This window comes from Monodelphis domestica, chromosome 1 (genome assembly GCF_027887165.1).
Source record: "Monodelphis domestica isolate mMonDom1 chromosome 1, mMonDom1.pri, whole genome shotgun sequence".
NCBI lineage: Eukaryota > Metazoa > Chordata > Mammalia > Didelphimorphia > Didelphidae > Monodelphis > Monodelphis domestica.
Window position 1 is genome coordinate 178,113,233 of NC_077227.1, and position 13,963 is coordinate 178,127,195.

The following is a 13,963-nucleotide window of genomic DNA, read 5'->3' on the forward strand; positions in this document are numbered from 1 at the left end:
GTTAGGGTTCTTTTTTAATCCTACAGCATCTGGTATTCCCAGGCATTCTTCCATCCAAGTACTGAACAAACTCAATCCTACCTAGCTTCCAAGATCAGGTGAGATGACTGTAGTCAAAACATCCAGTTTTAAATGTCCCAAATTTGGCTAGTAATGTGGGACTAGAGGGCAAGAGAGATATAGGTTAAATATATAGATGTGGGCTTCACCTACAAGATGACGACTCTGTGAGAGTGGATAAGGTCACACCAAGTGAGAGAATGTAAAGAGAAAAAAGAAGGGACCTCAGGTCAGAGCTTTGGGGTGCAGCCACAGGCAGGGGCCACGATATGGGTGAGGAATGAGACCGGAAGGAGGCTGAAAGGTACAGGTCAGATAAAAAGGAGAACTAAGAAGAGCAGTATCAAAAGTTCCCAGAGAGAATATTTACAAAGTTTGCTCCAAGTAACTGGAGGGGATTGAATTGCTTGCCAGCTCTGAGAGTGGGGAGAGAAGAAGGGAGGGAGACAATGTGGATCATATAACTTCGGGAAACTTGTGTGGAGATTTATTATTAAAAATTTAAAAACCAAAGTAACTGGAGGGCGTTCCTGACTGGTTGGTTCTCAATGGAAGTTGGCACCTGAGTAAATTTTAGAAGAAAGCTAAGGTCTCAGAGGAGCTGTCCAAAAACTCTCCAAAGACCCAGAGACAGGAGATGGAAGCGGGCCTAGCAAAGAACTCATTTTGGGGCTGGAATGTATATTGTGTGGAGTGTAAAATGCAATAATCCTGTAAAAGCAGCTGGGAATCCGATTTGTGAGATGCTTTAAAAGTCTAGTGGAAGTAAGCACCCTGAAAACCTTAGGAGCCTGAAGCTAGCGGGGAGGGAAGACTGTGGTGTGCAGAAGAGCCAGAGCTCCTTTAAACCTGGTAACCTGAATCTCCCCGTGCCTCACTTTCCTTATGTGTGACATAAAGGAATTAGACAAAGTTCTTTTTAAGATCGCTTCGAACTCTGAATCTTCGAGGGGACACTGAAGGGTCTCCCTGGAGGCCAGGATGTCCACTTGTGTAGACTTGCTCAACCCTTATCTTCGTGCTTCCCTAGTCGCTATCTACCGGGAGCAAGAGGTCCCCCGAGTTACATCATGCGGAGAAGGGCGTGGCCTGGAGGCAGGGGGTGGCTCCAGGCCCAGGAGCCTGGGCTGGGGCTGGCTATCCAATGGGAGAGATGCGAGGCTGGGAGCGCCGGGGACGCCCCTTGTAGAAGGGCGCTACTGGGGGAGGGGGGCGGACCTAGGGGGATGAAGCTGGGTGTCCGGGTCAGGGTACCCGCCAGGTAACGGGGAAGGGGTAGGGTCCCAGCTGTCCCTCCCAGGTTTCGTCCCCAGCCCCGCCTTCCCGGTCTCCTTCTTAAGCGGCTCCCGCCCTCGTCTGTGCTCCCGCCACCTCTGGCCGTTGTTGGTCGGGTCCCTTCCGCCCCCTCCATCCTTCCTCCCCGTCTCGGCCCCCCCGCAGCCCCAGTTTCGTGTTCTGCGTGCGCTCCGGTCAGGTCCCATGGCCTCGCTGTATCGCCCCTGTCTGCGGTGAGTGAAGCGTGGCCCGGGGCCGCCCCCCACCCCAACCACCCCCTCTCTCCGCTTCGGCTCGAGTCCTCTGCTCTACAACTGCCCTTGTCTCCGAGGCACCTCATTCTGCCCTTGTGCCCCGGGCTGTTTGTGCATCAGTGTCCCGGGTCCTCTGTACCAACTTATCCCTCGTCTGTCCACCCCTTGGTCCGGCTGTCCGCCTCTTGTCGGCCACCACTCCATTCAATGAACTTCCTTCCCCCCTTCCCCTGCCTGACATGCTGGCTTTTTTCGCCATCGCTGGGGAGCTTAGACTCTTCTAACTTCCTTCTCCTTCCTCCCCGCGCTCTTCACGTGTCTGCCTCTGCACGCTCTTCTCGCCCTCTCTGCGTGAACTCCCAGAAGCTTGGAAGGGTCTCTGAAAAAGTTGTGAGGGACAGGAAGGGAGCTGGCTGGGGGGTGGGGGGAGGGGAGGGTCTTGGCGAGGCTGGGATAGTAAGAAAGAACTCTTGTGGAGATGAGGAGCAGAGCTTCTTTGAAGGAGGCAAGAGGTAAACATCCATTCCGCCGGATTCCCAGGGAATGGAGCCTGGCAGGGAGCCCAGCCCAACCATGGGGACCTCTGGGAGCCGTGTAAGGAAAGCAGGGTGAAGTGGGGGTGGGGAGGAAGGACCATTGCATTTCTATAGGCTGCTTCCTCCCCTTCCTCGATCTGGGCCCTTAGCCCAGACAGATCTCTTCTGGTTCATCTACTCCCTCTCTCTGGTTCTCATCTCTCCCCTGCAGCCTGCGCCCTTCTCTCTACCAGCCTGTCTCTGGTCCCCCATCTAGTCACGACCTATCCTGGTCCACAGTCCATGCACAGACAGCCTCAACCAGCCCCTGTGAGTGGAGAAGGAAGATAAAAAAACAAAATTAAGGACATTTGGCGGGGCTTCATCATAACCCCCCTAATATAAGGCCACCCACCCACAAAATAAATAGTATTCAATTCGATTTGCACTGACTTCTATCCAGAAAGAAAGATACCTTCCATAGAGAGTGGCAGGAATCTGGAGGCTGAGACTCTCCCTCCCTTCCCCCTGGATTTCTCTGGTTTTGTGCCTGTTCTGGCAGTAGCACAGCCTGGTCTGAAACCCTTCTCAGAGAGTAAGGGCAGAGGGGACCTTCCTGGGAGCTATTTGTCAGTTCCTTCCAGAATGCCACTCTCACTTCCAGCTATCATTTCTGAGTACCTCTCCCAGACAATAAAGGGGAAGGAAGCTGATAGATGGGGACCAGGTTACTTGTATTGGGAGATTTGGTGGGTGACTTCTTTCCAAGTCTGGGGGAGGAGGGCAGCTCTTTTCTCTTGGCCTTTGTTCTCTAGGTAGCCCCACCCTGGGTTCAGGCCAATCACAGCATCCCCTTTCTCTTTTCTCCCCCACCCCCCAGAACCTGGAAGGCCAGGGCCAGGGCCAGAGGTGGTGTCCATGAACTAGGCTGAGGCACTGACTCTCACCCCAATCAGCCTTGTAAATAATTCTCTGAGACCTGCCAGATGGCAGAACTTCTTTCTTTCCCTCTTGTTGAGGCAAGTAGCAGTGGCTGGAATGACCAGTGTGGTCCTCCTACTGTAGGTAGGGCCATCTTTAAGGAGCAGTGTAGAGTAATAGCCCCCCAGTTATTTCCTGCAGTTCTGGGAGCCAGTCTGGAAACACTCTTCTAGAGGATCTGTGGTGCCTGAGGGAATTCTGTAGGTAATGGCAAAAGTTACCTACAGTTTAGTTTTGAAGGCAGCATATAGGAGCTTGGAAAAATCTAACATTTAAAAAGAAACAAATATATTAAAGTTAGGTAAATTATAAACATACAACTGGCATCTTGAGCACCATTCTGGCTAGTGCCATAAAGTTATCAAACAGCTTATATCAAATTTATAGGCACAGTGGGATGCTACAAATCAATGAGGTGAGGGAGAAAGTTTTGTGGTTGTTGAGTCATTTTAGTCATGTCTAACTCTATGATCTCATTTGGGTTTTGGGGGGCAGAGATATTGCCATTTCTTTCTCCAGCTCATTTTACAGATGAGGAAACAGAGGCAAACAAATTAAGTGACTAACTCAGGGTCACACAGCTCGTTAAGTGTCTGAGGCTAGATTTGAACTCTGTTCTTCCTGACTCTAAGCCCTGTGCTCTATCCACACCACCTAAGTTCACATCCAGCCTTAGATAGTAACTGTATGAGCATTAGGCAAATCATTTAACTACTGTCTGCTTCTATGTCCTCATCTGTAAAATGAGAATGAAAATGGCACCTTCCTCCCAGAGTTGTTGCGAAGATAAAGGAAATATTGTAAAGCACTCCGACTCTGGCACTAAATAGCTATGGGACCTCCGGCAATTTCTGGTCCCAGGGTCCTCATATGCAAAGTAAAGGACTTCTATTGGGTGATCCCTATGTTTCTTACAGCTTCTCATATTCTGTTTGTTTCTATATGTTTAATAATATTCTCTTATTTAATAATAATAATAATAATAACTGACATTTATATAACACTGACCACTCATTTATCCAGCAAATATTTATTGACACTTACAATTATCTGTGAGGCACTGTATTAGGTCCTGGGGGATACACAGATAAGTTACAAACTCTGCCCTCGGTGTACTTGAGTGATAGGGTGCATTCACAGATGAGTGGAAGGTGGAGTGTGATAGGGGAAAGAAGAGATCCAAAAAGCATGATCTTAGAGAAGGAAAGGAGGCAGAAAACCCTTTCATGTAGGGGCTTTGAAGGAAGGGAAGGATTCTGGGATTAGAGAGGAGGAAGTTCATGCCCAGTGTGGGGGACCACCTGGGTAAAGCCAGGGAGGTGTGAGAATATAGTCTGGAGATGGCCAGTAAATTGCAGATCCACTGTGTGATGGGTGGAGAAGGATGCAACGTAGGGCTGCAAACAAACTTAGTGGGAATCTTCCCGGGAGGGTGGGGTGGGGATTGCTGAATGCCAGTTTAAGGAGTTTGCTTTTTATAGTATAGGCACTGGAGCCAGCTAGGTGCCAGGAAGACAAGGGCTTCCAGTCCTGCTTCTGACACAAACTGGCCTGTAGCTCTGGGCGAGTCATTAACCCTCTCCATCCTGGGATGTCTTACCTCTGGGACTATATACAAATTGAAGAGAGTTTCTTCCCCAAGGAATGCCCTGTGCCAGGGAAATGACAGGTCCAAGCCCAGGCCCAGGCAAGAGAGAAACACTGGAGGTTTCTGAGAAAAGGAATGACGTGATCTGACCTACAGATTAGGAGGGTAGTTTTGGCAGCTGTGCCTTCATCGAAAAGGGAGAAACTGGAGTTAGGGAAACTAGTGAGAAGGCTTTTAGAATAAAGCCAGGAGGTAAAGAGGGGGCAGCTAGGTGGCACAATGGAGAGAGCAACAGGCCTCCAGTGAGAAGGGCCCAGGTTCAAAAAATCTGGCCTCAGATACCTGCTAGCTGTGCAGCCCTGGGCAAGTCTCTTAACCCTGTTTGCCCAGCTCTTGCCCTTCTGCCTTAGAGTAGACACTAAGATAGAAAGTATGGGTTAAAGAAAGTAAAGGGTAATGAGGGTCTACTAGGGTAGCGATTGGAGAGAAGGAAGGGGATGTGCTCTTAAATGCCCTCATCCAACTGACCAAAGATGCCCAATAAGCAAATATCCCAGACACTCACGTGTCTAGTCTCACATGATACTTGCACATGACTCTCTTACTACTGGTATAGATTCTCTCTATATTTCTCCAATTCCATTTAAAAAATGCATTTATACATGGAAATAGGCTTTGAGCAATGATACATGGATAACCCACTCGAACTTCTTGTTAGCTCCAGGGGGCAGGAGGAGGGAAGGAGAATCATGAATCATGGAACCATGGAAAGATATTCTAAATAAAATACATTTATTGGGGGCAGCTAGGTGACAGAATGGATAGAGTACCAAGGCTGGAGGACCTGGGTTCAGATCTGGCCTCAGGACTTCCCAGCTGTGTGACCCTGATCATGTCACTTAACCCTAATTGTCTAGTCCTTGCCAATCTTCTATTTTAGATTTGATACTAAGACAGAAGGTAAGAGTTTAAAAAAAAAAAAGAAATACCTTTATTATATAAAGATAAAACATGGCTGCCTCAGGGAGCTTACAACATAGTGGTAATAATGATTTAGATTTACATAGCATTTCAGATTATATATCATCTTATTTACTGGGTTGGGTGGTTTTTTTTTGTTTTGTTTTTTTTTGACATGTAATTTCACTGGTTTAAGGAACTTTCCTCTACCAACAAACTCTAGCTTATAATCTGAGAGAGTTACCTGAGCAGGTTAAGGAACTTGGCCAAAGCCACATGATCAGTATGTTCCAAACCAGCTTTCCACTCATCCTTCCTGCCTTTCTTTTCATTTGATTCCTACAACCACCCTTCTGGCTAGATAGTTCAAGTAGCATCCCCACTTTACAGCAACAGAAACAGAGATTCAGAAAGCCTCAGTGACTTATCCAACATCACAAAGTTGGTACATGCGAGAGAACCTTGTCTGAAACCCAATCTTTTGATTTGTGATGAAGGTAAAAACCCACAACTCCCACACGGCCTATCCCTATGCCCGGTCACCCTCTGGGCAACACAGCTACGCTCTCTGTGGCCCGACATGTTCAGATCTGCTCCCGTCCCCTCTCGTGTGCTGATTGCCCTCTCCCCCAAATCTCCCAGCACAGTCTGCACCGGCTCATCGCTCTCACTCCCGTCTCTCCTAGGCTGGGCTGGCATGGTTTGTGCCCCTGGGGTTATGCCCCAAGTCGTGCTAACCATACATTACGGGTAATCAGCGGTGATTTGGGTCAGCTTCCAGCCAAGGTGAGGGACTTTGTGGAACGCAGTGCCCGCCTGTGCCAACCAGAAGGCATCCACATCTGTGATGGCAGTGAGGCGGAGAATGATGCCACACTGGCCCTGCTGGAACGGGAAGGCCTTGTCCGGAAGCTCTCCAAGTATGACAACTGGTGAGTCTAATGGTAAAGGATAGACCAGAAGCCAAACAGCTGCAGTGCTAAGACAAGACAATCTGGGTACATAAAAGCAGAGTTCTTTCATGGCTGAACCCACCCAATGAGAGCTAGTAGATGAGGAATCGTGGGGGAAAGAATCATGGGCTGGAGGAATAGCTACAGTTTTATATTTAAATGAAGAACATGCCACCAAGACCTTTGAGTCCAACATCACTAACTTGGTACTTTTTGCTTAGAACAGACGCAGCCCCAGTCCTGGGGGCACAAAAAACTAACCCAAAGATTAGAGATAGTCTGTTCTTCACCCGGGGTCTATAAACCTGACTGATTTCAGGGAGTCTGTGAACTTGGATGGGGAACATTTATATCTCTATTTCAATATAATTGGTTTTCTTGGTAGTCCTATGTATTTTATTTCATGTATTTAAAGTAATTAACTGAGAAAGGGTCCATAGGCTTTGCCAGACTGCCAAAGGGATCCAATGCACAGAAAAAGGTCAAGAACCCCCTAATCTAGAGAGACTAAGCTCCTATGGGAAGAGGAAAAACAGGGCCCAGGAACAGAACTGCCTTACGCCATGGACCCTGAATAAATGGGAAAAGGAGAGGAATACTTCAAGACTGCCTGACTCCCAGGCCCTGAATAACCACTCTTCCTGGTACCCTCTTCCTAGTTGGCTTGCTCGAACGGATCCCAAGGATGTGGCCCGAGTAGAGAGCAAGACCGTGATCGTGACAGAGTCTCAGAGGGAGACGGTGCCCATCCCAGCTGATGGAGCCACTGGACAGCTGGGCAACTGGATGTCACCAGCCCAATTTCAGAAAGCTATAGATGAGAGATTTCCTGGCTGCATGCGCGGTAACTCTGGGCGAGGGGCACAGACATGATGGAAATGGGGTGATGGGGAAGGCTAAAGCCAGGATCTCTGACCTCGCTTTCCTCCCCTAGGCCGCACCATGTATGTACTTCCGTTCAGCATGGGCCCCGTGGGGTCCCCCCTGTCTCGAGTGGGTATTCAGCTCACTGACTCCCCCTATGTGGTAGCCAGCATGAGAATCATGACCCGACTTGGGAAGCCTGTGCTTCAGGCTCTGGGGGATAATGACTTTGTCAAGTGTCTGCACTCTGTGGGCAGACCTTTGCCCCTGGAAGGTAAGAACAAAGACCTAGAAACTCCCGACCCGGCCCCCACTCTGAAGGAAGAAATTCCCTAAGCACTACCTATTAAAAGGAGAAACTGAAATTTTATCCTAGCGGAGAGATTCTCTCCACTGCTTCCTTTCTGAGAACCTTCCCGCCATCATGACCCCTTCTGCCCAAAGGGAGAGAATGTTCCTCAGGGAAGCCTCCTATCCCCAAACCCCTGGAGGCTTCACATTCCTGCCAGATGTCCCCATAAACCCTTGTCCCCAGGGGAGCTGGTGAACCAGTGGCCGTGCAACCCTGAGAAAACCCTGATTGGTCATGTGCCTGACCAGCGGGAGATCATCTCCTTTGGCAGCGGCTATGGTGGCAATTCCCTGCTGGGCAAGAAGTGCTTCGCCCTGCGCATCGCTTCCAGGCTTGCCCGGGATGAGGGCTGGCTGGCTGAGCACATGCTGGTGAGGGAAGGGCCCAGCCATGACACTGAACCAGGGATGAGGAGGGCTGGCTGCCGAGGGTGGGACAAACCAAAGCCACCCCCAGGCCCCTTCTTGTTGGCTAGGCTGCCTTGTGGATGGTTCATGACTTTGGTTGCTCTCAGGCCTCTCTCTCCCTGCCTACCCAAAATCCAGGTGACAGGAAGGGGCACCTGTTTGTTTAATGAGCAAACTCTCTTAATCGTCCACTGCCTCTCAGTTCTACAGACTACCAAACCTTCCTGCTTCTGCAGAACTTCCAGAACATGGGCAGTGTGTCTATGATTATTGCCCCTATTCCCCCTTCAGATCCTGGGCATCACAAATCCTGCAGGGAAGAAACGATATGTAGCAGCTGCCTTCCCCAGTGCCTGTGGTAAGACTAATCTTGCCATGATGCGGCCAACGCTGCCCGGTTGGAAGGTGGAATGTGTAGGTGATGACATTGCCTGGATGAAGTTTGACAGCGATGGTGAGAAACAACACACACACACACACATTCTCTCTCTCCCTCTCTCTTCTCTATTCTTCAGGTTAGTCATCTCTTCCCTTTCTGCCACTTCTAGGGATCTCCCCTGCCCTATATAGCGCACATTTGCCCAGCATTGCTCAGGAGGTACAAGAGCCCTCTCTCTTGCAGTTATTTTATTTGGCTTTGGGCCAAGGAGGGAGGCAGGGTATGGAGCTTGGAACTTCCTTTCCTGGTCTCCTCTTCCAATTTTTCTCTCTCTACCTTTCTCTCTTCCTACCTACGCTCCTCATTTTCTTTTCCCCCAGGCCGCCTTCGAGCCATCAATCCTGAAAATGGCTTTTTTGGTGTGGCACCTGGAACTTCTGCAACCACAAATCCCAATGCTATGGCCACAATCCAAAGCAATACAATCTTCACCAATGTAGCTGAGACTAGTGATGGTGGCGTGTACTGGGAAGGCATTGACCAGACCCTCCCACCTGGTGTCACTGTCACTTCCTGGTTGGGCAAGGCCTGGAAATCTGGTAAGTGAAGAAGACCAAGTCAAAGGGCAGAAGTTTAGAGTACAGTATCAGTGAATGAGGGAAAAGGGGGTGGAAATGTTCTTTTCTACTTCAACCCCTCCTAGATACCTGGAATTCTAGCCTCCTCCAATATCACTGAATTATAAAAGCCTTTTCCACCAGAACTCCTAGATTCAGGCATCACCAACAGTCCCTGCAATCCAGCAAGAATTTTTTTCTTTTTTATACATTGAGATCCAGTTGTAGAAGGAAACATTTATTTTACTTGGTCCTCAGCCTCCCCTTTCTGCAGCCTAACTCTAACATTATATAAATACTATTATTAAGCTCACTTGTCTTTATCTCCCCTCACCTTTTTCCTTGAGCTAAATAATCTCATGTCCCTTAGTATTTCCCCATAAGTCAGTTTTTCAACCCTTTCATCATCTTTGGGTCCTTCTTTTGACCCCTCCCTTGGTTTTCTCCGTCCCTCTGAAGTTAAAAAGTACAGAACTCTTGTGTGGGACATAGCAGGGAGGAAATAATAGCAGGATGGCCTCCTTTTGTGGTTCCTACAGCCTGTATTCATACTTTCAGGGTCTATTATCACAGTCATCCTCCTCTGTGTAATCACTCTTCATCTTTTGGAAGACCATTATTAAGCTCTAAACCACACCCTCCACCCCATGGAGGAGGCCCAGAAAATTAAGTCTTTCTCTATAGGTCAGTTTCCCAAACCTTTCATCATATTTGGATCCAGTGGTATAACTGTCTAGTGCCAGTTCCCAAATAAATGCCCTATAGCACGTCCTGAGGGAGGAGTAATTGGGAGAGGACAGAGCTGTTGGTGGCTCAGAGGAGATAAGTTGGCCAGGTGCCTCTCTCCCCAGAATCTGACCTGTGATTCCCAGGTTAGAAAGAACAGTGATTCTACACTCATTAAAGATTGAGGAGGATTCCCATTGGGACATCTCCCCACCTTTGGTGTGCGCCTTTTCTGAGGTATCCCTAAGTTACTGTATTATCTACCTATTGTCAATCAGTTCAGCCAGCTAAGCTAAAAACTGTCCTTCCTACTCCAGTCAGGGTCTGAGCGGGGCAGGTAAAAAAATCTTCTAATATTACATTAGGGACAAATTTCTACTCCTTGGAACCCTCGTCATTTACTAGGAAGAGCTGTCACATCAATCTCCAGCTCCTTGAGGATTCCAAGTACCCTCACATCTCTTCCCCATATAAATAGTAAGCCCTAGCACCAAAGGAGAAAGAGCATTCACTTCTTGGGGAGTGAGCCTGAGTCTAGAGCCGGGGAAGGAGCCCATTTACCGTGTTCTGATTTGCAAGAAGTCTACCCAAAGAATTAAGGACAAATAGGAGGGTATATAAAGTAAAAGTATGCTCAAAGTAAAGGTGTCTATTTGTGGCAGGCAACAAGGAGCCCTGCGCACATCCCAACTCCCGATTCTGTGCCCCGGCCCGCCAGTGCCCCATCATGGACCCTGCGTGGGAGGCCTCTGAGGGTGTGCCCATCGATGCCATCATCTTTGGAGGACGACGGCCCAAAGGTATAGTCTCTACAGGCCTGGTGAATCTGCCCTCTGGGTCAATGGTCCCCTCCCTGTGCATAGAGGTTGAGACCCTTCAGTCCAGACTCCTATTTGAAGGAGCCCTTCATCAAAGTTCCCATCTCCCCTTCCCCTGGGATATCAGACTAGAGACTGAGAAGAAGACAGCAGGTCCAAGCTAATCCATAGGGCATTGAAACGAGCATCACGAGCAGGGGGAATCAGGAAAAGGGTTGTCTGAAATCCTCTTACTTGGCTTCCCAGGAGTACCCCTAGTCTATGAGGCTTTCAACTGGCGCCATGGTGTCTTTGTGGGCAGCATCATGCGCTCTGAGTCCACTGCTGCAGCTGAACACAAAGGTGAGTCCCGGCACCCATGCCCTTTGCTGGCCTTGCCCCTTAGGCAGACCCCAGTTCCTGACCATTGCTTCAGCCTCCTCGAGCCTCAGCTTGCCCCTGCCCCTACCTGCCTTCTTCATATCAGCCCCAAGAGCCTCAGGACAGTGGTCACCATCCTACTCCTTCGTCATGTACTAGGTGTATCTGTTACATAGCTCCTCCGGTCCTGCTTCAGAGGTATCCCTTCCCCTTCCAGCAAGCAAGATAACCTGTCACCCTGTTCCACTCTCCCAGGGAAAACTATCATGCATGATCCATTTGCAATGCGGCCCTTCTTTGGCTACAATTTTGGGCGTTACTTGGAACACTGGCTGAGTATGGAGGGGCGGCAGGGGGTCCAGCTTCCCCGGATCTTCCATGTCAACTGGTTCCGGCGGGATGCGGCAGGCCGATTCCTATGGCCAGGCTTTGGGGAGAATTCTCGTGTGCTGGACTGGATCTGCCGAAGGCTGGAGGGTGAGGAGAGTGCCCAAAAGACACCCATAGGGCTAGTGCCAAAGGAAGGGGCACTGAATCTGAGTGGCTTAGGGTCTGTGGACTTGGCTGAGCTGTTCTCATTGCCTAAAGAGTTCTGGGAGCAGGAGGTCCGTGAAGTAAGAAGCTACCTGAGGGAGCAGGTCAACCAAGACCTGCCCCGGGAAGTGCTGGCTGAGTTAGAGTCACTGGAGAAGAGAGTACGACAAATGTAACTGGGAACGCAGGGGCAGAGATACATACACGAAAAAAGAGTGTATGAGTTACCTCCTTTCGACAGGGGAACTACAGAGAAAGTGGCAAGAAATAAGAGCCACTTTGATTTGACTAACACCTTTATACAATCACAAACCAGGCTGTAGCCCTATTATAGATCATCGAAGCTGTCGATTTAATAAGAAGTTATCATTTATTTTCCATAACATTTGTACAGGTTTCATTCACTTTCAATGCAAATAGGTATTACTATCTCCAGCATTCCTCCACCAGTTTTATGATCCTCTTCCCCCAACCCCTCAATTTATCCCCATTGAAGTCTCTATTCTATTAAACGGAGCTGATCCAGCCTGCAGAAAGCTCCTGCCTGGTTGCATGAATGATATCTAGCATTCCACACTACTGCTGGGGAGTTTAAGTGGGAAGGAGGGGAGAGTATACTGTCCAACCTTCCTCCTTCCAACACAGAAGTTGCACATACAGAGATAGCTAGATTTAGATTTGGAAGACTCAGGTTTGAATCCCCGTGTGACCTTCAACAAGTCACTTAAGTCCTCATCAGTAAAATGAGGGCTAGGACTTTGGGGACCTCTTAAGGTCCCTTCCAACTCTAAATCTATGATCCTAAGTTATAGAACCCACAGTCAGCCCCCAAAACTGAACCCTTGGCTTCTAAGGCTGAGCCATATAAACCCTTAAGACTTCTTCCTCTGACACTCTTCCCCAGTACCCCACCTTTTCTTCCAACCTCCCATTCTTTTCTATCTTAAGACAGAAGTGTCCAGAACCTCACACTCAACAAAATTCTGATTCCCCTTGCAATGATCTTTAAACTAGTCCTCTTCCACTTCCTATGGAGAAGACTCAGAGGCAGTATGTTCCAGGGGAAAGAGTGCAACATTTGAAGGCATAAGAACTAGGTTCAAATTCATGACTCCAATCCTTAGCACAGGTATGACAACCTCTCAACCTCCCTCTCCTTGACAATGAAAAAAGAGGGCTGGACAAGATAACTCACTAGGTCTCCTCAAGCTCTAAATGTATAATTCTATGATCTCTTCCTGTTCATGTCTCAAGTCTCTTCTCCATTACATAAATATCTCTAACATCTCCATTAACTTCTTGCAAATAAGTTCAGCAAATTTATAGATGATGCTGAGGTGAGTGTCATTGGTAGTTTGTACAAGGAAATAAAGCCAAGATCTAATTATTAAATGGAGTTGAAAGAGAACTCTTTAGGAAAGGGGCTGGGGGAATGAATAGTTTTGAAGACTGGCTATACAAATAAAACAGATTTATGAGTCATAATGGGTCACGTGCTGAAAGTCAACAAAACAGTATAGATAGACAGATGGAAAGATATGAGCATAATCCCACTCCAGGAATATCTAGTGGATCTCTGATCTCATCAATGTCCAGTGTGACAAATGAAAGCCATACATTCCTGTGACCCAACATGCCTTGGATCTGTGTCCTCCTGTAATTCTGACACAGGAGGTTCACCCAGTATACTGAGAACCTTCATTTTTCTTCTTTTGACATTGTAAGATATCCATACTAGCTGACCCATTGGTTATTCCTCATTGTCAGAGAACTATAGCTGAAAGGGACCACAGAGGCCATATATTCCAGTGCCTTAATTTTACAGTCACTAAATGACAAGCTCAACATTTTTTTGACCATGCATTTCTACACTTCTCTGATGGCATCCTTTATATTGCCTTCTCCTGTACAATTCTTCATTTATAATATATTGTTAGCCTGCTCACACCCACTCCACTGGCTTCTCCATTGCCCTTTGAGTGATTCTCAACTTTACTTCTTCAGAAATTGTGTTAATCATCGATTGCAGTCATACAACACTACCAAAAGAACCTCCAAATTAAATCAACATTTACTTTGATATCGCCAAGTAGGTAGTACAATGGATAGAGCACCAGGCCTGGAGTTGAGAGGACCTGGGTTAAAATCTGGCTTCAGACACCGCTTAGCTGTGTGAACCTAGGCAAGTCATTTAACCCTGAATTTCTAGACCCCAGTTAGTGCAGTCAGGGCATGCATGCCCCAGGGACATGGGAGTGCTGCTCTATTCTCCCTCTCTACTACTGAGGACATTTTTTTCATGCCCTGCCTCTCTGCCTGG

General features: G+C 48.2%; 1 protein-coding gene and 1 long non-coding RNA gene across 3 annotated transcripts; one reads left to right on the forward strand and one right to left on the reverse strand.

Moving 5' to 3' along the window:
* Positions 1 to 1,182: 1,182 nt before the first annotated feature.
* On the forward strand, positions 1,183 to 13,035 carry PCK2 (phosphoenolpyruvate carboxykinase 2, mitochondrial). 2 transcript variants are annotated; one of them, XM_056810098.1, is made up of 10 exons: positions 1,183 to 1,568; positions 6,320 to 6,565; positions 7,246 to 7,430; positions 7,521 to 7,724; positions 7,986 to 8,173; positions 8,501 to 8,663; positions 8,969 to 9,187; positions 10,594 to 10,731; positions 10,996 to 11,091; positions 11,365 to 13,035. In XM_056810098.1, the coding sequence occupies exons 1-10, from the start codon at positions 1,540 to 1,542 to the stop codon at positions 11,817 to 11,819; spliced, it is 1,923 nt and encodes a 640-aa protein (XP_056666076.1). In that variant the 5' UTR covers positions 1,183 to 1,539; the 3' UTR covers positions 11,820 to 13,035. The 2 variants fall into 2 exon arrangements, with proteins under 2 accessions (XP_056666076.1, XP_056666075.1); XM_056810097.1 differs by having other exon boundaries at positions 1,251 to 1,321.
* On the reverse strand, positions 2,060 to 3,400 carry LOC103098117 (uncharacterized). Its single transcript, XR_460754.2, has 2 exons — positions 2,580 to 3,400; positions 2,060 to 2,432 (listed from the first exon to the last, which is right to left on the reverse strand). It is a non-coding gene; the product is annotated as an uncharacterized LOC103098117 (long non-coding RNA).
* Positions 13,036 to 13,963: the final 928 nt, after the last annotated feature.